The sequence below is a fragment of the Cnephaeus nilssonii genome (assembly GCF_951640355.1).
Source record: "Cnephaeus nilssonii genome assembly, chromosome: 4".
Taxonomy (NCBI): Eukaryota; Metazoa; Chordata; class Mammalia; order Chiroptera; family Vespertilionidae; genus Cnephaeus; species Cnephaeus nilssonii.
The window spans coordinates 67699612-67723123 of record NC_137075.1 but is presented as its reverse complement, the minus strand read 5'-3'; the positions used below and the strand labels follow the sequence as shown (position 1 = coordinate 67723123).

The following is a 23512-nucleotide window of genomic DNA, read 5'->3' as shown; positions in this document are numbered from 1 at the left end:
GGCCCTCCTTAGCCTGGGCCCCGCCACAGCCCATCCATGCTCCCACTGCCTTTAACGTCCTCATGTTCCTCAAAGCCTTGGTCTCTCTTCTCCAGGCCTTTGCACCTGCCGCTATTCCCCAACTTGGATCATTCTTCCCAGCTGTTCACGTGGCCACATCCTCCTTCAGCACTCTGCTCAGGGCCCCTTCCTCAGGCTGACCATCCGGTCCCCCAGACTGTGTCAGCTGCTCCTCCTCTGGGTCCCCACGTACCTCCCTCATCCTAGTATCCGTCACACCGTGCAGCACGAGTGGCCTGGTCAGACCCTGTGCCCCGAAGCCCCGCAGTGCCCTTGACTGTAAGTTCCCTGCAGGCCGGACCATCTGCCGCATTCATCACTTTATCCCTGTGCACACAGGAGTGCGCAGGGGATGCTGGCTGGATGAAGGCCTAGTGATAGGCAGGCCCCGCGACCTCTTGGTGCCAGCTTTCCCCACAGCCCTGGAGGCCAAAGACAGTGTCTCGTTCGTTCGTTTCTACTTCTTCAGGTTGATAGTCGGCCTGCGGACTGAAAGGTCCAGGTTCGATTCTGGTCAAGGGCACATACCCAGGTTGCAGGGTCGATCCCCAGTAGGGGGCGTGCAGGGGGCAGCCTGTCAATGATTCTCTCTCATCATTGATGTTTCTATCTCTCTCTCCCTCTCCCTTCCTCTCTGAAATCAATAAAAATATATTTTTAAAAAAGTATTCGTTGTATTAAGGGGGGGGGGGGGGCTGTGGAGAAGCACACAGAAAACAGCTTTCTGGATAGATGTTCCATCTCCAGAGCACACACTTGCACACCACCGTCCCCCTTGATGAAGATACACACTCCACAGGGAGTGCCACTGCCTTAAAGGCCAGCTGGGAGGTGTCCTGTCCTTTTTAATTAAAAGTCAGAAGGCAGCGTCCTCCCCACTCATTCCTGTCTCTCCAGGTCATTTCTGGAACTAAGACTCAGCAGGACAGCTCAGAGGGAGGTGCGCTGGGTGTGGAGAAATCGCTGGGTTTGCATCTCTCCCTGCCAACCCTCCTCCCACACTGCATGGTCTTCCTGTGGGGGACCAGGCTGAGGGGCTGGAGGGCCAGGGGTCAGGGGCCCAGCGACCAGGATGCTTGGGGCTGGGCCAGCGTTGTCCCCAGCTTACTGTTCTCACCTCAAGTCTCCTTTTGCATTCCTTTGCCAAAGGCCCAGTTTTAGGGTGCCCCCTTCGTTCTTGGGTGCGGAAGGCAAAGCACCTGCCTCCTAGCATGACCCACAGGCCTCCCCTGAAGGCCCTTGGGAGCCACATCAACAGAGAAGCTCCAAAAGCACAGACAGGTTAGCAAAGACCCCTTTCTCTCTCGGACTAAGCCCCATGGAGGTCTGGGTCTGGGGTTCTAGAGAGGAAGGCAGGGGGTTCCCATGCCAGGAGCTTGTCACCTGATGCAAAGCAATCTCGAGGTGTCCTCGGCAAACCACTCCCGGGCAGAGTGTGCTGGGAACGTCCCTGAGGCACAAACCAAGCACAGTGGTAGAATGGGGCTGAGAGAGACAGACATTCCAGGGAGGCGTCCTGAATGAGGTGGCATTTGAGCCAGGCCCCCAAGGAGGAGTGCAACTTCCACATTTTAAAGATTTACAAAACAAATGGCACTTAAATCATTGGTTCTGTGAGTGTGTGTGTGTGCGCATGCACATGTTAGATGAAGGGCTGTTTGTTTGGGGAGGGAAGGGGAACTCTGGCCAGCAATAAGGCTGTTGGATCATCTGTAAGTACTTTTTATCCCTGCAGTTCTGGGAGGAACTGTGGCTGCACCACAGGGGTCCCAATGGCTGCAGCACAGGCTGCCTCCATCCCTTCCCGCAGCCCAGGTCCCCTGTGGAAGGGCCTCCGCCCAGCAGCAGGGACAGCAGCAGCCGTCCACACAGAGGGGCAGGCAGGGGACCCCTGACTCGGTCTCCAAGATTGAAGTTCATTAGGGCGCATCCTCCGTTGCCATGGAGACTGGGTCCACTGAGCCCAGCTAATAGTCCCTGAATTCACTCAGGCCTCGAGCACAATTAGACAAGATGAAATTCTGAGTTGGACTTAATGAGACCCGGACGTCCGGAAAGCATATGGCAGCCTCCCAGGGGAGCGCAGGGCCCCAGGAGAGCACACTGCTGTTCCGAGGTCACCAGGCCACAGCCTGTCTTGGGCAGGAGGCCTGGAGGCTGGGGAGCACTCTCCCTCCTTTAGAATTCTTCAGGGGCAGCACAGCCTCTTTGTGAGCAGTGCTGGGGGATGGGAGCAAGGAAGAATAAGCTCCCTGTGTAGGGCCCAGCCCTCCGGGATCCTTTCTTCTGCACCCTCTGATGGATGAGCCAACAAATGCATCTCACATGGCTAAAGCTACGTGGCACGAGCAGAATAGATCCTTCTCTCCATGCAGAAAACACAAATATGTCATTCAGAATTCTCTGCTGGAATGTCTATGAGCCAGACACGAGGGAACACGCCATGGGATCCATGACATCACATGCTTCCTCCCACGCAGGGCACAGGCCTCGTCCTCTGGCTGGGGAGGCAGGGTGTGGGCAGCTACAACCATCTCAACACAGCTGTGACATGGGAAGGACAGAGTGTGTTGTGAGGAGAGGTCAGAGAAGGCTCCAGGGAGGAGGTGGCATTTTGGCTGGGCCTTGAAAGTAGAGAGAAGAGAAAAGCACAAGTTTGAGGGCAGCAAGCGGACCAGTGTGGCTGGAGGGCAGGCTCTGGGCCTGAGCCAAGGAGGTAATGGTGGGAAGCTGGAGGTGGGGAAGGCTTTGCAGGCCTGGTCGGAGTAGAAACTTTCTCCTGGCAAGGCTCTGCACAAACCCCGCCGTGCCCTAACAGATGCGTTCGCAGCCTAGCCCCTCAGTGCCCTGCAAAGAGAGCGGAGGGAGGAGGACAGTTAGGTCTGCTGTGGAGTTAAAAGGGGGAATGAGGAGTTGGAGAGAGCAGGCTGCTACAGAGGGACAGCCCGGGCCTGGTGGCTCTGGGGAGAAGCTCACCAGGCAGGGACTTGCCTCTCTGGGGCACTCAGCCCCCTGGCTTTTCTAAAATCCAGGCTTTTTTATTTTTTATTTATTTTATTTAAAATATATTTTATTGATTTTTTACAGAGAGGAGGGGAGAGGGATAGAGAGTTAGAAACATCGGTGAGAGAGAAACATCGATCAGCTGCCTCCTGCATGCTCCCTACTGGGGATGTGCCCGCAACCAAGGTACATGCCCTTGACCAGAATCAAACCTGGGACCCTTCAGTCCGCAGGCTGACGCTCTATCCACTGAGCCAAACCAGATAGGCTTTTTTAGAAAGCAGGCCTACTCTCCTGAGAAAATGGGATTTCTGTCCTTGGATCAATTTTTTTCCAGGAGGTTATTAATAAAAATCACTGGCCCTGCATGATAGAAGAGCTGAGATGGCAAAGCTTCCTGTTTGTTTTCCCTCCCTCCCTCCTTCCTTTCCTCCCCCTCCCCCTCCCCACCCCTTTCTCTCCAGGAACCCAGCTCAGTTCCCCCTGAGCAGGACACACCAATTCTAGCCAGCTGCCAACCTCTTCTCCAGCTGCCACCCTCCTCTCCAGATGCTGCCTGCAGAGCCTGAGGCACCGAGCTTCGGCCTCTGCAGAATCTGATTTTCTGAAACTGAAAATGCTTGATGAGCTACCAAGACTGTAGCACAAGGTAGATGGTCCAGTTATAGAGGGAGGGGCTGGATCTGGAACACAGGCCACTGACCAGAGCCACTTCTTCCTCGTGGCTCTCCATCGCCCTCAAGGGCAAGGCCAGGAGCCCCAGTCATCCACTGATTTCTACTTCATACCCACCTCCACCGACTCTTCAACCAACACCACCCCGTGTCCCGTTTCCTCTCCAGCCCTTGCTGCTCCCACCAGGCTGGCTCAGGCCGGTCGCCTGGACCACCACAAGGCCCCCTAACCAGTCTGTTCCCACCAGGCTGGCTCAGGCCGGTCGCCTGGCCCACCACAAGGCCCCCTAACCAGTCTGTTCCCACCAGGCTGGCCAAGAGCAATGGGTCTAGCTGTGCAGGTCCCAGAGAGGGGCAGGGACAGGCCCCGCACAGCCAGCAGCTCCTCTCTGCACTGGTTCACCTCAGTAACTGCACTGAAGCCTCGCACCCGTAGCCACGAGAGCTTTTTGTTCATTGTTTTTATATTTTTGATGGGAGGGGAACAGAAATTAGGGAGTTCTATTGGCAAACGCAATGCTTTGGAGGGGCAAAGAGCCAGGCAGTGAAGAGCATGGGATCCGAGCTCTATCTCAGTGTAGTAGCTGAGCGACCTTGGCTCTATCTCACCCCGGCTCTGTCTCAGAGATAAGATAGCACCCTGGCTCCATCTCAGTTTAGTAGCTGTGCAACCTGGGCATGTTACTTAACTTCTCTGAGCCTCAGTTTCCTCATACACAAAACGGACATAGCAGAAGCACCCCACCCTGCCCCTCAGACTGTTGCAAGGGGGATAAGATGCCTGTAAAACAGCACCGACCCTGGAACATGGTCAGCAACTAAACAAACGTTAATCATTCGTACTTTGATACCGACGAGTGCGAATCCTACAGCACCTCCCTCCCTGCCCCTCCAAAGCCAAGCCCGCCCAGAACAGATGTGCCTGGCTGCCAGCACCCCGCTCCCTCCGTCACTTCTCCTTGACCCAAGAAGGCTGTGCCTCTTAATTGCTCTTTGGTTTTACTCAATTTGAAACGAGCAGGGCACCAATTCCCTGCAGGAAAAAAATAAATATGCTTCTGCTCAAAATACTAATGAGGTTGGACGCAAGATGAGGCTGGCTGGCAGGGGAGGGCGGCCCCGGAGGATCCCTGAGCCCTGCCGGCCCTGCAGGAGGACGCGGCCCAGTTTGGAGCATCCTCCAGGGGGCAGGTGGGCCGTGAGGCTCCGCTCACTCCACAGGCCCAGGTCAGAGGCCAGCGAGCTGAGGGGCCCCGTGGGAGGGGTGTGGGAACCCTGCTGTGGTCACGCCCCGTGGACTCATGGATCCAGTTCTTCTCCAGAAAGTTCTGGTACCACCTGGCTGTTGTTTCCCTTTCCTCCCACCAAAGCCTGCAGATACCTCTTCCCCGTGCCACTGAGCCCTGGCTCCATCCCTCATCAGCTCAGAGCGGCTGCCAGGATCCATTCTGCATCATCTCCCTGCTCCTGTCCTTCCTCCTCTAAGCGGCCACTCTCAAAAAGTCAGTCGGGCCCTAGCTGGTTGCTCAGTGGTTAGAGCATCGGCCCACAGATTGAAGGGTCCTGGGTTCGATTCCGGTCAAGGGCATGGACCTCAGTTGCAGGCTTGATCCCCAGCCCTGGTCGGAGCAGGTGCAGGAGGCAACCAACCGATGTGTCCCTCTCACATCAATGTTTCTCTCTGTCTCTCCCTCTTGCTTCCACTCTCTCTAAAAATCAATGGAAAAAAATACCCTCGGGTGAGGACTGACAGCAACAAACACTCAGTCAGTACATCAGTGAGCAGGAAGCAAGGGCCAGCCTGTGGGAGGCTGGACTCATTGTGACCAGATCCAGTTTCACCCTCCTGTCTAGCCCTCTCCCCCGATGCTCCCCAAAAGAGGGCCTCGGGGCTGCACCTTCAATGGTAGGTGGCCTCCCCTCCACAGCCCGGGAGCGTGCTGCTCTCTCAGCCAGAAAGATCTTCCCAGATTCCGCCGCATGCCTCCCTCACTCCCCTCTGGGCCCCCATGTCCCCTTTTCACAGCCGCCCTGTCCCCTTGCTCTCATCCCTGGCCCCACTGCGTTAGCTTGAACACTGCTCACCACCACCTGACATCCAAATATTTACATATCTGTGTTCTGTCCTGTGTCCCCACCCTCCAGGCCAGGCCGCTGAGGGCACGGACTTTCTCTGTCTTGCTCACGGATGTTGATGTGTCCTCACCTAGAATGTGGCTAGCACAGGACGTGCTTTCTGAGTATGAATTATCATGTAATCTAGTGGCTCCATCGTGTCTCTTTCCCAGGAAAAGCTCGTTACTGACTTAGGCCCGACTAGCCCAGCCTCCATCGTCACCCCCTCTCTGGCTACTCCCCAGGCCTGCTCCTCACCTTCGCAGCCCCTGGCCCTTCACATGCAAACCTCCCTGGGTGACCTCCACGCTCTGGAACGCCCCAGGAGCACGCCGCCCTTGCTTTTGCTAATGCTGCACCCCACTGCTCCCCCCTTCCCTAAATCCTCCTCTCCCTCCAAGTCAGGCTCAAACCCCGCCCCTCTAGGAGGTCCTGTGCTGCCTGCCAGTGCCCCGTGCCTTCAGGCCCCGGGCCCCACGCTGTTCCAATCACTGCACTGGCATCTGTCTGCCTCCCAGAACTCAACTTCCTTAAAGTTCAGGGAAATCGGCCCCTCTGTGTCCCCTGAGCCAGCGCAGTGCCTGGCAGGGAGCGGGTGCCCACGAGACAGTTTGTATTAAGATTCAGATTGTTCTAATGCTAAGAACGTATTAACTATTACCTCTCGCAAGGCCCACCAGGGGAGACAGGAGCAGCAGCCAGCCCCGGAGCTGGGAACAGAACCCCCACTCTGGGAGAAGGCCCAACCAGGGGTCCAGCTGAGGGCAGGGGTCCCGGTGCCCTGAGTGTGGACAGTGATGATCTGAGGCCAGCCACAGGCTCAGGGCACGGAGCCACAGACTTTCACATCTGAAGACAAGGCCAATCCCATTGTCAGGAGCAAGTGCTGCTTTTCTCCTTGGTGCCTGCAACTCCCAGGGGATGTGAACCGGACACCCGCATCCCCTTCCTGGGAGGAAATCCTGCCAGAGTTCTCAGGGACACGGGACAGCAGAGCTCAGCTGGAGGAGGAAGAATGAAAGGGGCCCAGGGTGGGCCTGGGTCTTGGGGGCCCTCCCTCTGGCCTGGCCCCACAGGCCACAGCTGAGACTGCCAGCTGGGCTGGCCACTGAGTCCCACTCCCACTCCGTTCTCTGTCCTTGAACGCTGCAGAGCTGGGACTTCTGTATGGTACAGTGCTCCCTACACCTCCTCCTACCCCTTCACTGCCTCAGAGCAAAGCCGTTCCACAGCTCATCTGGCTCTCTAAACACTACCAAGGGGCACACAGAACTGGATTGATACCTCCCTCTTTTCAGAGTTGGAAACAAAAGATCCAGAGAGGTTAAGCAACTTGTCCATGGTCACACAGCATGTTAGAGACAGAGCCCAGAATAGAAACTAGGTTGAGATTTCAATTGTTATATTTGGAGTCACCAGGAAAGCATGTGCTGAAAGGCTTTCCTGGGACTAGAGGCAGGAGGTTGAGAGGACTTTCTGTCCCCTCCAGAAATCCACGCACCCCCCCCCCTCCCTTTCCTTTTTCAGTACACAGGCTCTGTCTGGCTTTAAACTCAAAGACATTCCATCTCTGCTCACTGGCTCTCAGACACGGGAAGCAGCCCGTTCCCTGTGGCTTCTTCCCCAGAGGATGCATTCAATAAACAGAGCCCCTTTCTCATCTTCCTGCATAAATATTTCAGGAGACTAAGAAACAAACAGATCTGCATTTGATCTGCCGCTGGCTACTCAGAAACGGGGGCTGCTCTACCCCAGGCAGGACCCTCACTCCTCTCCTGGCACCGACGTGTCCACCAAGCCATGGGAAATACACGATGGCAGGGACAGCCACCTCCCTGCAGGCCTGGTGTGGGCTGGAGAGCAGAGCCCCTTTTTTACCAGAAGCACCCCCACCCCCGCTTGCTGTTCCTAGAAATGGGAGAACATGGTCTGCTCAGTGTCTGTTCTTGGAGATGCTTCCATCGCCGCTGCCCAAGAGCACACAGCAGGGGGCACGCGGCTCCTGCACAGACCGGAAGAGGGTGCAGAACCTGCAAGAACAGGTGCCCGCAGTTCTGGCTGGAAACCTTGGGGACTCAGTAAACTGGTCCCCCTTAAGTCTCCCCGAAACACTCCTTTTGTTTATTCATTCAAACGCTTGTTCGTGGAGTACATTATCCTGGGACCTAGAATATTCAGCAGCTCCCCACTGCCAACAGGATTCTGACTTCTCAGACTGTCATTTCCTGCGCTTCCAACCGTGCCCCACCCCAGCCTCCCAACCACATCTCTGCTCAAGTCACACTCACGCTCCAGTCAGCCTGGCTCCCTATCCCCGAACATGTGCTTCCCTTTCCTAAATGTTGTTCTCCCTTTTCTTCTCCCCCAGTCTTTTCTCTCGCCCTTCTCAGGATGGCACATGGGCCACCTCCTCCATGAAGCCTTCCTTGACCATCCCACCCTACAACAATGATCCCCCTCTCTTCCCCGAGCTCCCTCGTGGCTCGCTGCCTCTGCTGCCACTGGGAACTGATAAGACGCTCTCACGTGTGAGGTCTTATCGTTCCAACTCAGTTACAAGCATCTAGAGAACTAGGCTCCAACTTCTGTTTCAGCCAAGGGTCGGAGGCTAAGGGCTGTGCCTGGAAGGAAACTCAGCGTTGAAGAAACCCTGATGCCCGGGCCTCACCTCCCAGAGATTCTGAGCCTGTTGTTCTGGAGGAAGGGTGGGAGGAAGGACCAACTACATAATTTGTAGGTCCCCTTGGTCAACAATTGTGATGAATTTCAAGACGGTGAGAGAATGAGCATCTCATAGGTCACACACCCATGAAGCTGGCCCTCGGCACAAGCATGCAGACGTCCCCAGGTGGTTTGCAGCCAGCACTGAGAACCACTACTAACAGCATGGGGAGCCACTGCAGGTCCCACACCTCTGAGCTCACACAGCAGCCATGCATCTGCGTCTCCTCCACCTCCTTGTGCCCCGGGCTGAATATGTGAATGGATGGAGAGAGACGGCACTGGAACCAGGAAGCTGGGGCAAACCTTTTGTCTGTTTGGTTTTTTTAATCAACTGTAAATAGATTACATATTAAATATTAACATTATACATAAATGATAATTTTATATATATATATGTGTGTGTATTTATATATATATGTGTGTGTGTATTTATATATGTGTGTGTGTGTATATATATATATGTGTGTATATATATATATATATATATATATATATATATATATATATATAAAATAGAGAAATATGCTAATTAACCAGGACTCCGTAACGGGTCCACTGGACAGGAGGAGGTTGCGCATCAGGGGGTAGGGCGGCAGGGGCCTCCACGCGCCTGCACTGGGGGAGGGCCTGATCAGCAGCGGCCGCGGCTGCTTCAAGGGCCGGAGAGGGAGGCAGGGCCGGACCGGTGACTTGAGGGTGGGCAGCGCCGCACGATTGCGAATTGCGCACTGGGCTCCTAGTTTTATATAATAAAATATTAGCATTCGGATATTGAAATGTATCTGACATGCCTAGTGTGCACAAATTTTAAGTGTTCAGCTTGAAAAATTGTTACACAAGCATACATTTGCCTAACCACTATCACTCCAGAAGGCTCTCTTATGCCCTGTCTCAGTTAATGCTGCAGCCCACCCCCAACCTGGGTCCCCACTGAAAACTGGATAGAATTTTCATCAGGGAAGGCTGCCCAGCTGCAGGACTTCTCCAAGTCACAGTGCAAGCTCGTGGCAGCGCCGCAACTAGAACTCTGGCGCTCAACGGCCAAGTTCCGTGCACGTTCACAGCCCGCGGCAGTCTGGACAGGCAGGCTGGAGACAGCTCAGGAGGCTCTGGCGGCAGGGTCTGGAAGTTGGGGGAGGGAGATGGGTAGGACTGGGCCAGAGGCTGGGCAGCAGGGCATAAGCTCACTCATGCACCCAGCCTTGAACTGGGTGATGTTATCCTAAGATAGCTGGGGAAACTGAGTCCCAACCAGCGGAGGGGGATAACTGACCCAAGATCATACAGCCACACAGTGCCAGAGCTGAGGCCACCACCGCGGTCTTCGCACCACGCCATCACCACGTCTTCTCAGAAGGAGATTTGTGGCCCTCAGCCCTCCTCTTCTGTCCACTCAACCTCCACATGCAACCATGGGAAAGGCCAGTTCCACGGAGCGGTCCCAGTCACAATCTCCTTGATGGAGAGGGACACGTGCAGCACCCACTCCCAGGCACGGGGAGACACCTGCAGGAAACCTGGGCTGGGGGCCGGAACCGCTCCCCCACCTCGTGCCCACGGGCTTTGTGAGTGACCCTCTCCTCTCCGCCTGCAGGCCACATGGGCTCCGCGAACCCCAAAAGGGCCCCTGTCACTCCTCTGCTGAAAACCCCTCTAGGGCTCCCCGGGCACCACAGGGTGAGCTCGAGTCCCCCGGCTCCCACCTGCCGCTCCAGCCTGTCTCACCACCGCTATCCTACCCTTTCCTCCCGGCAGCATCCCACCTTTGTCTCTCAGAGAATAAGCCACCGCGTGTCCCTTTCCACACCTTTGCTCAGCCATCCCCTCCACCTGGGATGCCTTTCCCTGCTCTTCATCCGCCTCCACCTACTCAACCGGGAAGACTGGAGCTAAGATCGCCGCCTCCTAGAACCTTCCCTGGCTTCCCCACCTGGTCCCCCAGGACTTCAGAGTTCTGTGCACACATCTTTGTCCCTGCCCCCCACATCCCGACGCACCAGCTTCCTTCCCCCACAGCTGTGTGTCCTTCTGAGCGGCCAGTCTCCCCCTCTAGACTGGGATCCCCCAAAGGAAGGGACACTTGGGTTCATCCCTGAATGCTCCGTGCCACATGCTTTGAGCCTGGCACACAAATGCTCAGCAAATGGTTTTTTAATGAATCTGGGGGATTCATTAATTTGATTAGCAGTGAGGGGTGTGGAGGGTGGTCAGTGGTCAGGGGAGCAGGACAGCCAGGGTGGAGAGGTACACAGAATGATGGCCATCTTCTCCATTCCCATCTCCGCGCAAAACCTGCTCCCGGGACCAGCCGTCCTCTCTGGCCTCACTGCCCCCTCAGGGACCTCTCCTTTCTCTCATTGCTCAGGGCCCTGCCATCTATCAGTCAATGCCACCCACTGAAGGCATTATTTCTCCCAGGCTAATTTACATTGTAATAACATCTTAAAGCCCAAAGGAACTGAACTCAGGCACGGGGCTCTGGCACGGGGCGGGGGAGGGGGGGCTGGGAGGGTGCGGGGCTGGGGGGGGGGGGTGCTGGGAGGGCATTCTGGAAAAAGCAAGCACACGGCTTGGTCAGCCGTCCACTGCCAAGCCAGCGGGCTGCTCCGTGTCTGGGGCTGTGCAACCAGACACACCAGGGGCAGGTCCCGGGCCACCCTTCCCTATGGTGTGAGCCAGGGCAAGGGCCGCCTCTCTGAGGTTCAGTGCCCCCCTCTGTGAAGTGGGGATACCAGAGGAGTTGTGGGGTTACATGAGATAAAGAATGTGTCATGCTTGGTGTGCAACTCAGGAGCACTGGCTGCATCGCTCCTGCTGCTTTCCCAAAGCAAAAGCTGCAGAGCCTGCAGCTCCCACAGCCAGTTCCTGCACTGGTTCTCCAGGGGCCTGGGTTGGCGGCTTTGTTGTGGCTCCTGAGCCCCTCCCCGCCCCCCCCTCCTTCCCTCCACCCTCCACCCTCCACCCTCCATCCTCCACTTTCTTTCCCTGCCTCCCTCCCTCCCTCCAAGTCAGAGTTCCAGGGAAAACTTTGCCTAGAGACTTCTCAAGCCTGCGATAAGGTCTGGCCAGCCAAAAGCTCTTAGCAACTCAGGCTCCCAACCCAGAGGCCCTTCTAATGGTTTCAGAGAAACAAAAGAGGGAAAGATCGCCTTCAGCCCAGGGTGCCAAGAGGGCCAGCTCTCCCTCGGCTTCCAGGAGGGAGAGTGGGGTTCACGGGCCGCTTCGGAGGCCAGAGTGGTGGCCTGGACGTAAGACACGCGGCTGCCAGATCTCGGTAATCACAGTCCCCTGGCTGAGCAGGAGGAACCTCAGCAGTCGCTCCGCCTGCCTCTGCCATGTCCAAGCCTCAGAGCGGGGCACTCCTGGCCGGTCACTCGGGGGGCAGGGGGGGAGGGGAACCAAGCCTCTCCGTTCAGGCACCCCCTGTCATCTAGGCTAGGTTCTCAAAGTCTCCTTTCTGGAATTTCCCCCACCACCCACTTCTCAATCAGTCCTTGGCCGGGTTTCTACTAGAAGCCTAGAAAAGCCCATTGAACGGAAACTCATCCAACCTGAGCCTGCCATTAACCCAAGGGAGCTCCAGGTCTTGCTTGGCCACTTGTGCCCCCTTAGGCAGACCTTCTAGGGCCTCAGTTTTCTCCTCTGCAAAATGGGGGGGATCCCATTACATCTCTTTAGAGTCCCTTCCGGCTCTAGAAATCCATGGGTCAATAGGAAGAGGACATTGCCTACGCAGCAACACCAGGACAGGGGTTAGGCCTGCTGCAATCCTCGCCAATGTTCTATCTTTACACCTGGTACCCCAAAGTCTGGACCACACCCTTAACGAGTGCTGGGGAAGGGACTAAAAACCCCGGCCTCAGCAAGCTCACAGTTACAGAGTCAAGGTCCACACTCATGAAACACTCAGCAAACAACCTCATAGGGTAGGCCTTTGCCTGCGGATGGTGTAGCAGAGACTGGGAGCTCCGGGGACTCTGAGGCAGAGGAATCCCCAGACCCTGAAAAGGCCAGTTTAACAGAGCGGTGAGGGCCCTGAAATAGCCCCAGTCCACCGCCACTTGAATCTGCTCTCAGACAGTATAAAGACTATGGCAGGAAGGCTGACCCAGGGCCTTCAGAGGACAGATTTGAGATAATAAAAAGTTATCAGGTACACAGAAATCCCCTTTCCCAGAATCCCATAGTTCTCAGAATCCCAAATTTCCCCTGCATTCCTGCAAACAGACCTTTCACCTGGAGGTTGGCAGGGCAGGCATAAACAGCATCTTCTTCATGCAGTTGGACAAAAAACTCAAAAATTAATTTTTTTTGTCCCTTTCCACCAACACCTTTCTTTCTGGCTGCTCCACATCCTGGAAATTCCCCTGGGCCCCAGATCATAAAGCTACTAGTTCTGAAATCACACTCCAGGTGTTTAAATGGTTTGCTGCAAAGACCTCAAGCTGGTCAAAGATATCCCTTTCCATAAGCCCAAGAGAAAAGTAGATCTTGCCCCCAGGAGTGTCAGATGTGTCTGGAGCAAAGGTCAAGGTCATTTGCCAATGGAGGACTGGGTCTTGCTGTCCAGAGTCTCAGGCAAGATTGTGCCCTGGGCCTGTCTTCCCTACCTTCCACAGGGAACCAGGATGATTCAGATCAAGGTTCAGATCTTTATTTGGCTCACTTTCCAAACGAAAGCAGGACACCCAATTTTTATCGCCAGATTATGCGTCCCAAGCATATTAAGATAGCCAAAATAGAACAGGAAGAGAGGAAAGCAGCTTTTCATCTGCAAAACCAGCCTGACAATAAAAACACATAGAGGCCCTTTAGAAGAGAGGAACTCATTTCTTCCACCAACAGAGTATGAATCAGTTCTGAAGGCAGCACTGCAGCCGGAGAAGTTGGTTAGCTGTTGGACAGAACTGCCTAACACGGAAGGCCGTGAAACCCTGGTGGTGGGATGGGGCAGGAGGGGCCGTGAATTTGACATTACAACGAACCACCCCCTTCCATGACACCTGCAAAGCACTTTACTTCTATTTTTCCATGTTACTTCCATATTACAGCACCCTAGAAAGGTTGAGTACTAACTCCATTTTTTACAGATGAGAAAAGAGAGGCTCAGAGACATTGAGGGTCAGAGACATTGGCCCAAGGTCACACAGTAAGGAACAGAGTCAAGAGCCTCCAGATCCCCAGCTTTGTCAGGAAAATGTCCATGTTATATTTTCACTTTGGCCAATTAGGACCATTTTTAGTTTTAAAATCTTTGTGATGATCTGGATTGGGCCTTGGTCTTTAAAGTAAAACTATATATATATATATATATATATATATATATATATATATATATATGTATATGTATGTGTATATATATATATATATATATATATATATGTGTGTATATATATATATATATATATATATATATATATATATGCTTTAATGTTACAAGTCCACTAGGTGGTGGCTGCATTTTGGTTTCTGCCCTGCCTCAGCTCAGGGAAGGTGTACATTTACATGGAGTGAGTGGCACAGGGTCATCCCAGCCCCACCGTGGCCAGACAGAAGGCCTGGGTGGCAGGCTCAGTTCCTCACCAGCTTTGTGGACGTTAGTCACTATTACCTCCTGTCCTCTCTCGGCCTCTGCTGCTGCAGCTATAGAAAGAGGACCAGTAATAGCACAGACCTCAAGGGTTGTCATGAAGATTAAATGAGTAGATTTATATGAGACACTTTTTATATGCCTGCCAGAAACTACACACTCTAGGAAGGTTAACTACTTCTGTTGTTCTTGTTTATTTCACAGTTGGTTCCTTAAAAGCAGGGACCTAACACCTGGTAAAAGGCTGGGAACTGCCTACTTATGAATTGGGATTTATTAAATGAATCTAAATTCAGATTAAGAGTCGTTCTCATGTTCCTGGCAAGTGTGGAGTGCCATGGAGGTCAAGTGCTGGACCGGATGACCTCAGCTGGCTCTGGAGTGAAACTCTGAGCCTGGGGGCTTCTTCCCGGGGATTCGTGTGAGCACCCACCCAGCGGGAGCCTCCCCACACCCCCTCTCCAGTCCGCCAGAGCCTCCAAGGGTGTCACCTTCTGCCTCACACAGGGGCCAGTAAGTTTAAGCCTGAGCCAGGAACTCCATGTAAAATGTGCACCTTCCCTGAGCTCAGGCAGGGCAGAAATCAAAATGCAGCCACCACCTAGTGGACTTGTAACATTAAAGTTTATACTAGTGTGTATATATACACTAAAGGCCCAGTGCATGAAATTCGTGTGCGGGTACGGTCCCTAGGCCTGGCCTGTGATCAGGGCCATCTTCCCCAGCTGCCTGTAGCCGGCCCCGCCACCCACCACCACCCACTCCCGGTTCCCCATTTGCCATTAGGCAATCAGAGCCTGCCGGCTGGGGAAAGGGACCAAGAGGTGGTCAGTGTGCCTCATAGTGACTGGTTGAGCGGTTGTTCTGCTGTTAGGGTCAATTTGCATATTACCCTTTTATTATATAGGATTATATAGGATAGAGGCCTGGTGCACCGGTGGGGACCGACAGGCCTGCCCTGATGGGCACCCCGATAGGGGTGGAGGTCCCTGCTGGGGGAAGGGGCTGGGGCGAGGGGCCGCAGTCGTTCTGGTCTCTGGTGATTCTGGTCGTTCTGCTGTTTCAATTGCTGGGCTTTTATTATATAGGATAGTTTTACTTTAAAGACCAAGGCCCAATCCAGATCATCACAAAGATTTAAAAACTAAAAATGGTCATAATTGGGCCAAGTAAAAATATAACATGGAAATGTTCCTGACAGAGCCAAATTTCCTTCTGGAAAAAATAAGCGACCCCTCCCTGAAGCTGCCTGCGAGCCAGGAGGGCCCCCGCTCTCCCTTACACAGCCCAGGGAGGCTCTGCGAGGGGGGCAGAGGGTTGGACAACTGAACGTGGCACTTCCACCCCCTCTTGCCCAGGTCAGTTTAAGTGGCCCAGCTCCCAGCCATCCTCCCTGTGATCATCAAACCGCAGGAGGAGGAAGGGAAGAGTGACAGAGTCAGGAGGCCGGGGCTTGCTTGACCAGCCGGTGCGCCCCATCGCTGGGTGACGTTTTGAGGCTTACTTGGTGCCTCTGTGCCCGTTTCCTCCTGAGGGGAGTGGGGATGGCAACAGCAACCGACACCATGAAGTCCTTCTGAGGATCACAGGAGCTCATACATGTACCGAGCCCTCCCCAGTGCCGCAGGAGAAGTCCTGGTGTGCTGTGCCCTCTGCCTGTTATCCTCTCCTCAGCTCCCTCCTTTCACCTGCTACCTCCTACTCACCCTTCATGATTCAGCTCAAAGTCGCTTCCTGACCCCCTGACTATGTCAGTCCCCTGTTGTTATTCCCCAAGTTTGCTGTACTTCTCATTTTATAACCCTCAAGACACCCATTGTCAGCATTTCTTTAATTTTCTGTTTTCTGGATGTTAATAGCTAACACTAGCTGCTTCACGTGGATCAGTTCGTTTAATTTTCATAATAATTCTTTTAAGTACTATTATTATTGATCCCAATTCATGGATGGAGGAACAGATGTTCAGAGAGGTTAGGCAACTTGCCCAAGAACACACAGCAAATAAATGATGTAGTGCCATCTGTCTAATTCTAAAGCTGGCATTCTTCAGAGTCTGCACCCCCTGGGAATCAAGGGCCATATCATATCGAGAGAAGGCCACTTCTGCCTCAGTCACACCTTGTTCGGCCCCTGGGCTGGCCACCGTGCCTAAGCAGCCCTATCTGATGTCAGACACCACATGTCGGAAGCCCTCCTCACCAGCACCCTCCCCCAAATTATTTATGTGGTTCCCAGCTCCAGCAAAGGCCACAGGGAAGTCTAAGCAGGACACATCCATGGTGTCGCCTTCAAGGCAAGCAGCCTTGAAACACACCTCAGTGCCAGGACCACGGACACACAGATAGGAGCCCTCCACCTCGGGGGTGGGAGCAGAGCAGAGTGGAACACCTGCACAAGAGGCCTGGACGTTAGATGAATGTGTGCTCTGGGCTCAGACAGCCCAGGCACAGAGCGCCCCTCCCCCACCCACTACGCTGGCCACCTTGAGCAACTCACCTACCCTCGATGAGCCTCAGTTTCCTCCTCTGGAAAATGGGATCATCCGATGACAGACTCAACCTCATGGGTGTACTGGGTAAGTGCGATCATGCCTGCCCAAAGCCTGCTTAATAACTGTTATTCTCTCGATGATGGTGACTAACCCTCACAAGATGTAGACCAAGCATGTCAAACTCGCAGCCCTCGGGCCGCATGCCTCGTTTATTTGGCCCGTGTTAGCCTTTGAGTTTGACATGCTTGATGTAGACCAGTATGTGATCAGGTTGAGAATGTTATGGCTTAAAGTCAGAAGATGTGGGTGTGCACCCCAGCTCTGACCCACATTAGCTCTGTGACCAGGCTGTGGCCATCTCTCCACTCAGACTCCGTTTAGTCCTCCGTAAATAGGGGGACCCCACCATGGGACCTTCGGAGGGATTAGGTGCAGTAACCCATGCTTGTAGTCTGTAAACAGGACAGTCCTGAGCAAGCCGGTGCCTCCCATCACGGTGCTAATTGGAAGGAGGGTGCCAGCCAGAAACCAATTAAGAAGTCCCTCCAGGGGCCTCTGTCGGGGAGCAGAGGGGAGGGGCCAGGAAGGTTGGGTGGCAGCTCCTCCCCTACTTCCCACCCTACTCCCCCACTCTTGCTCCTTCACAGCTGGTCCCACACTCCAGGCCCACAAAGGGGAGGCTCGTTGTAAACAGCTTCATGTGGAAGCCACTGCATTTACATCTGTCCTTCCCTGGCAGGGCCTGCTCCAGGCCAGCTGCTCTGAGGCCTGAGTGTGCGGGGTCCACCGGCAGAGAAAGGCAGGGGATCAGAACAAGCGGATCTGGAGAAGAGGAAAGGAGAGGGTGCTGTGCACACTGGGAATGTGCACATTCTCTCATCTCATGGACACCAGACAAATTCTGTGGCCAGCACATCCAAATCAGATTCTGGGCTGTGCGGTGCCAGGAGCCGGCGGCAGCTGAGGCCATGTCTGTTCCAGACTAGCCAACCCGGGAGAGAAATGGAAAAACTCACTCCATCACAGAGCTGCCAGGCCGAGTGCTGCCAGGTTGTTGGTCCAGCCAGCATCCCCATCCCAAACTGGCCGAGCTCAAGTCTAGGCTCACCCCACAGGGCCAGCCAGCTGTGGGGTGATTCTGGGGCCCTGGGGAGCCTCACAATCCTTCAAGAGCCTCTAAGTGATGCCACAGGTGCCAAGGTGGCAACGCCCCCAGGCAAGAGAACCTAGGCCTGTGGGGTGCCCTCAAATAACTCACCAGAGCTCTTCTGGAGAGTGAGTTTCATTGCCTATAAGGAGGGATGGTTAGGAAGGAAAGAGCCTGTATTTATTGAGCACCTATAGTATGCAAGCAAGACAGACCTCTCCTGGCTTGTAGCCCCTGGACCTCAAGACTCTTAGCTCAGGACATCTCCTTCATCTCCATCTCCTCAGAGGTTCTGGACAGCAGGGGCAATGGCTTACGCATTCTGTCACCCTCATGCCTAACACAGGGCCTGGCCTTGAGTCGGGGCTCCAAGGGTGCTGGCTAAAAGGAAAGAGTGAATGTTGGCCTCACACCCTCTGCATGAGAATGCTCCATATCTGGAAGAACTGACAGGAAGGAGGAGGTATAACGAGTACATGAAGTAGAGAGGCAGAACCCTCCCTCCACCCCCAAGTGCGGGGAGTTGGGTGTGTGCCTTTTACCTGAGGCTCTGTGACATGGTGGCTCTCACATCTCTTCTCCCAGTAAGAGCCAGACAGGAAAGAGGTGCTGGGAAGGGGGATGTTGGGGGTGGGGGGTGGGGAAGGGGAGAGAGGAATGGAGCCCAGGCATCTCCTTCATAAGCTAGATTCTGGGCCAAGGATTTGGAGGTAGAGAGGCCTCGCAACCCCTCCCTTCCCATCCTGATCCTGGGTATAGCTAGGGCTCCCATACACCTTAAACCCCAACATTGGTCTCCAAGGGAAGAGGCTGCCCAGCAGAGGGAAAGCCAGACCCCAGCAGTCCAGGTTGGCCTATCAGTAGGGTCACTGGAGTGGAGCCGAAACACCTGCCTCTGACTGGGCTGCCTGAAATCCCCTCACAGGGCGGCCAGGGGTCAGGAGCACTGGCCAGCCGTCAGGAGGACCAGGCTCCAGACGCTTCAGCCTCCAACTTGCTGAGTGACGTTAGGCAGCTCCCAATTCTGCGCCCTGGGCCTCAGCTCCTTCGTCTGTCAAGGGAGAGGGTTGGACGATCTGACAGCTCAGACATGCTGTTCTCCTACAAGCCACTCTATAGGGGCCCGAGAGTCACGTGATCTTTGTCAAACAATTAACTGTTACTAGTTACCTGGGAGAGCAACACCGTCCTTGGTCCTGTCGCACTGAGCAGGGGCCAGGGCGGCCAGCAGTGCGCTGAGCTCTGCCAGGACAGGGGCAGGAGAGAGGACTGACCTGCAGGAAGAGGGCCCAGGAGTGGCTGCCGTACTGCTGGGCCTGAAATCAGGTCCCAGAGAGGGTGTGCTGGCACCAGGGCCTCCGCTTTGCCCACATCCTCCTGCTTAGTTCTTCCGGAGTATGGCAGGCACTCCTGAGGCTCAGGGTGCTTTATTCCTGACAGCAGACCCACCAAACTGGCCCTGAGAACTTGGAAAGCACTGAGCTCACGGGCTCTAACCTAACAAGGCACACCTGGGAACCAGGAAGCCCCGTCACAACAAGTCACCACCTTGCTTACCCAGAAGCCCCGTCTCTGGGCACATCACAGACAAAAGCCAGGAAATCACACCACAGACCTTTTCTCATAGCCCACCGACGTGTACTCTGCTCACAGGGCTAAAGGCTTTGTTCTGTTTTCTCCTGGTGACGGCAGTTTAGGAAAGGGCATTAAGAACAGGAGAGGTACTGCTGGTCTGGCATATTGCTGACATGAAATACAGATAGAAAAATTACTAAAAGCAGGCACAAGAGTAAAATCATCTGGAATAAAATCGTGTTGTTACTAGGAAGGCAGCCTCTGCTTCCTCTCCCCTGACTTGCCCTATGGAAGGATTTTAGGCTGAACCTGGGAGGAGGTGAAGCCTGGCTCTCCTGTGGCTGGCCAAGGTCAGGGAAGCATCTCTCTCTCTCTCTCTCTCTCTCTCTCTCTCTCTCTCTCTCTTTCTCTTATTCCTTTCTCCTCCTCATTACATAAGGAAACTAAGGTAGCTTATTAGACACCCACAATAAAATAGAGTTTGAAAGTCATAACTAGGAGCCATGCCAGCAGGCGAGAAGGCCACCATCTGCAGGCTCTGTATCTCTAGTGCTGATTAGGGCAGAAGTCCCCCCTCACCCCCAGGCTTTATATGCAGCTCCACCAGCTGCAGCCCACAATGCAGGAGAACAGGGATATGTATGAGAGGCCAGGGGGAAGTGGGAAACAGAGGCCCGCCTCCCCTCAGGAAGTGCTACAGACCATCTAGCAGCTTGCCCCTCTGATCTCCTCTCCTCCGCTTTCCAGGATCTCTGCACTAACAAGAAGATCTCTTGCAATCCACACCTAACCTCTGCCCTCAGGGGGCCTGCCACAAAAGCTCAGTCCAAGGGGCAGGGAGCTAGGCTCCCCCAAAAGGGATGACCTTGTGCCTGGAGGAGGAGCAGCAAGGGCTGAGGTCTCACCCTCTAAGCCATTGCCTCCCCTGCCCCCCACCCCCAGTTTGTGAGCAGTGATCCCACCTCCCATGTCCTTTGGGGTTCTTCTTCATATCTATCTTGTAACCAAACAGAGAACAAAGAGCCCCCCAATCTCCGTGAGAGCCGACTTCCTTGCTGAAGCTGAAGATGTCTAAAGGCCCAGCAGAAGGAACTCTAGGCATCTTCCAAACCAATTCCTCCATTTCACAGGTGGGAAAACAGAGGCCTAGAGGTGGAACTGACTGGCCCAAGGTCATACGGCCTTCTTAGTGGCTGACTTAGAACTAGAGGCCAGGCCTTCAGACGCCCAGAGCACTGGCTTCTTCTGGAACTTGGAGAGGCACCTCCTCCAGCAGGCTCCCAGGCAGCAGGACTGCACGCAGGCCCTCTCCTGCAGCCGCCTGCTCCAGCCCTCCCCACAGGAACGCTGTGGAGGACCGGCAAGAGTGAAGAAGATAGGGTTAAGGTGGGGATTTTATTTAATCCGGAGCTGGCTTAGACTGATGCCACGTTGGTTAGAGCAGGAGGAGAGAGACACAGAGGGTTTTGGTGGGGGTGGGAAAGCATTCCTGAATAATCACTGGGCATCAAGAGGGCAGGCCTGTCAGTGGGTTTAACAAACAAGTTCCCCCCTTCATGGACTCCCTACCTCAGGGGCCGCCTCCAAGTAGAGACCCTCTAACATGGAAATAATCCCATCTCCAGGGTGCTCAACAGTGCACAGCAATGGGAAGGTCATAGGCCACAGATTACGACAGACCTCAGGGCAAACCCCAGCTTTGCTACTTACTCACTGTGTGACCTTAAGCAAATCCTGTATCCCTCTGAGCCTCAGTTTCTTCCTCTGTTAAAGGGTGCTAACCACACCTTCCTTGTAGGCCTCCTGGGTAGGTAGGCGTCCTGGGCTCATATGCATAAAGAGACACAGGGGAGGCACTGAATCAAATCTCAGTGCCATTATTACAAATCTCACATCCTTTATCTCTCATCCAGGCCTATCCATTATTCTTCTTCCCTTTGACATTAACAACCTTAATAATAATCATCCTTCCCAGATGAATAGCATGCGTAGCATTTCAAAACACTAAGCATCCTACTCGCTGTGGGTCACAGCAGCCCTGCCAGTAGTAGCCAGAGCTAAGGTGGACCCTCAGCCCCCAAGTTCATCTTCCCACAATGTCTCCAAGTCCCAATTTTGGAATTGAGCCCAAATACCCTGAACAAATATGTTGTCTTGCAGCAGATCTCATGGGGGCCTGGGTAGCCCCTGACTTATCAGACGGAGCCAGAACCACCCCTCCCGTAGCTACCATGGCCGACCCTCCATCTGGTCCACGGTTCTGACCACGAGCAAACTGCCCTTCCCATTTGGCCTCCAACTCTCCAATCCTGAGAGCCAGCTGGACAGCTAGCGGAGTCTGGCCGTGGGTGCCTGGATCACCAAAACCAAGGCCAACACCCAAGGCCAAGGCCAGGCTGTGAGCTCCTTACAGTGACCGAGCTCCCTCAAAAGTGTGGCTTCACATCCTTGATTTATTTGTTCTTCAGCTGCCCAGCATGACCCTCGGGATCCATATTATCATCCTCATATTCCACAAAAGGAAACTGAGGCCCAAAGAAGAAGGGCCCAGCCGAGATCACCCAGGGTTTGGGTAGAGTGGGGAGTGAGTTCAGGTCTGCTAGTCTCCTCATCCTGGGCACCGTCCAGTACCCTGTCTGCTTTCCTCTTAACCCCTTCCTCCTCACAACAGAGAAAATCCCAAAGTCTCTCCTATGGCAAGGTCCAAAACCCCCTCTCAATGTTGAAATGTTGAGGCTGCCAGAATGCCCATCTTACCCTCCCCGTCACATTCCCGCCCCTTATCTTCAAGCTGGTCACCTCCGAACCTTCCCTATCCCCAGTAGCAACTCCCGGGCTGGGGAGCGCCTTCTCCGGTGAGTGGCGTTGGCGAAGGGCCAGCGTCCCCGGGATTGGCGGCAGAGGCCGGCAGGTGTGGTGGGCTTTCCCCTCCAGCGGCCTCCTCTGGGCGGCAAGCCCGTTCCCACACCACTGCCAGCACCAGTCCCCGCCAGCTCCTCTCCCCGCGGCGCGCTCCACTGGCGGACACCAAGGCGCTGCCCCACAGTGCTCTCCGGGGGTTAAAAATGCAGCATCCTAAACAAGGGTTAAAAATGCAGTCCTGGGGTTGGGCCGGTGAGGAGGCTTGTTGTCCAAACCACAGCGGCTGCCAAAGCCGCATCCTCCCCCTTCCCTCTGCAGTCCTTGGGGGCCGGCGCGACTCCAGCGACGGGGGGAGCGAAGTAGGCGCACGCCGCACCTTCCCAGCATCCGCGCCCCCTCCTCCCTCCCACCCCCGCGTCCCCGCAGCCCGGGCGGAGGGCTGTCGGCGCCGGCGGGTCCCGGGCGCTTACCTTTGTGACAGTCATGCAGGAACTCGGGGCGCTGCCGGGCGCGGGCGCGGCGTGCGGGGGCGACGGCCGGGGTCCGCCTGAGGCCCGGGCGGCGGCGGGAAGGGGTCCCGCGCGGCTAGCGCGTTCGCGGCCCGGGCGGCTCTGGGCGCGCTCCCCACGCCCCGCCGGAGGCTCCGCCGAGCCGTGGGGCCCGCGCTCCGGGCGGGCAGCGCGCAGGGACCGCTCTTCGGCGCTCGCCCGCCGCTCTTCGCTGATGTCAGCCCCAAATGTGCATTTATAATAGATGAGCCTCTTTCGCCGCAGGAAGGCGAGGCAGGAAGAAAGGGAGCGAGGGAGCGGGCCCGGGCTGGGGGGCGGGGGGAGGAAGAGGGGCCGGGAACTCGCTACAAAGGAGGAGGCGGAGGGAGGAGGGGGAGGAGGAAGCGCCCGCCCGCCCGCTGCCGTGCCCCGCGCCTCCGGCCCGTGTCGCTGGCCGCTGGGCACCGCCGCTCCGGGAGCCTGGGCCGGGCGCCGAGGCCGGCGGCCTTAACCCCTTCAGGCCCGCGGGCGGCTGGGCGAGCGGGGTCCTGGCACCTGCTGGCCGGGGGAGTGGGCGGCAGCCCGGGTTCTCAGAGCCCCGCTGGCCCGGGGACGCTGGTGAAATCACCCGCTGGACGGTCGAGGCGCCGCGTTGGCCCAGAAGACTGCCGGGCTCGCCCCCTGGAGGTTCGCAAAGTGGGCCCGCGGGCCAGGAGGGGCGCTCGGCTCCGCGGGGAGGGGCGTGGCAGCCTGCAGCCCCGAGTCCGCCCGCGGCCCGTCCTC

The 23512-nt window shown here is 55.4% G+C and overlaps 1 protein-coding gene across 1 annotated transcript in view; it reads right to left on the bottom strand.

Annotated features, from left to right (window-relative positions):
* Positions 1–23141, bottom strand: part of CORO2B (coronin 2B) — a 129500-nt gene extending 106359 nt beyond the window's left edge. Inside the window, exon 1 of the mRNA XM_079769659.1 lies at positions 22712–23141. Coding sequence (XP_079625785.1) covers positions 22712–22726 — 15 coding nt within the window. The 5' untranslated portion in view covers positions 22727–23141. The remainder of the gene's footprint in view (positions 1–22711) is intronic.
* Positions 23142–23512: the final 371 nt, after the last annotated feature.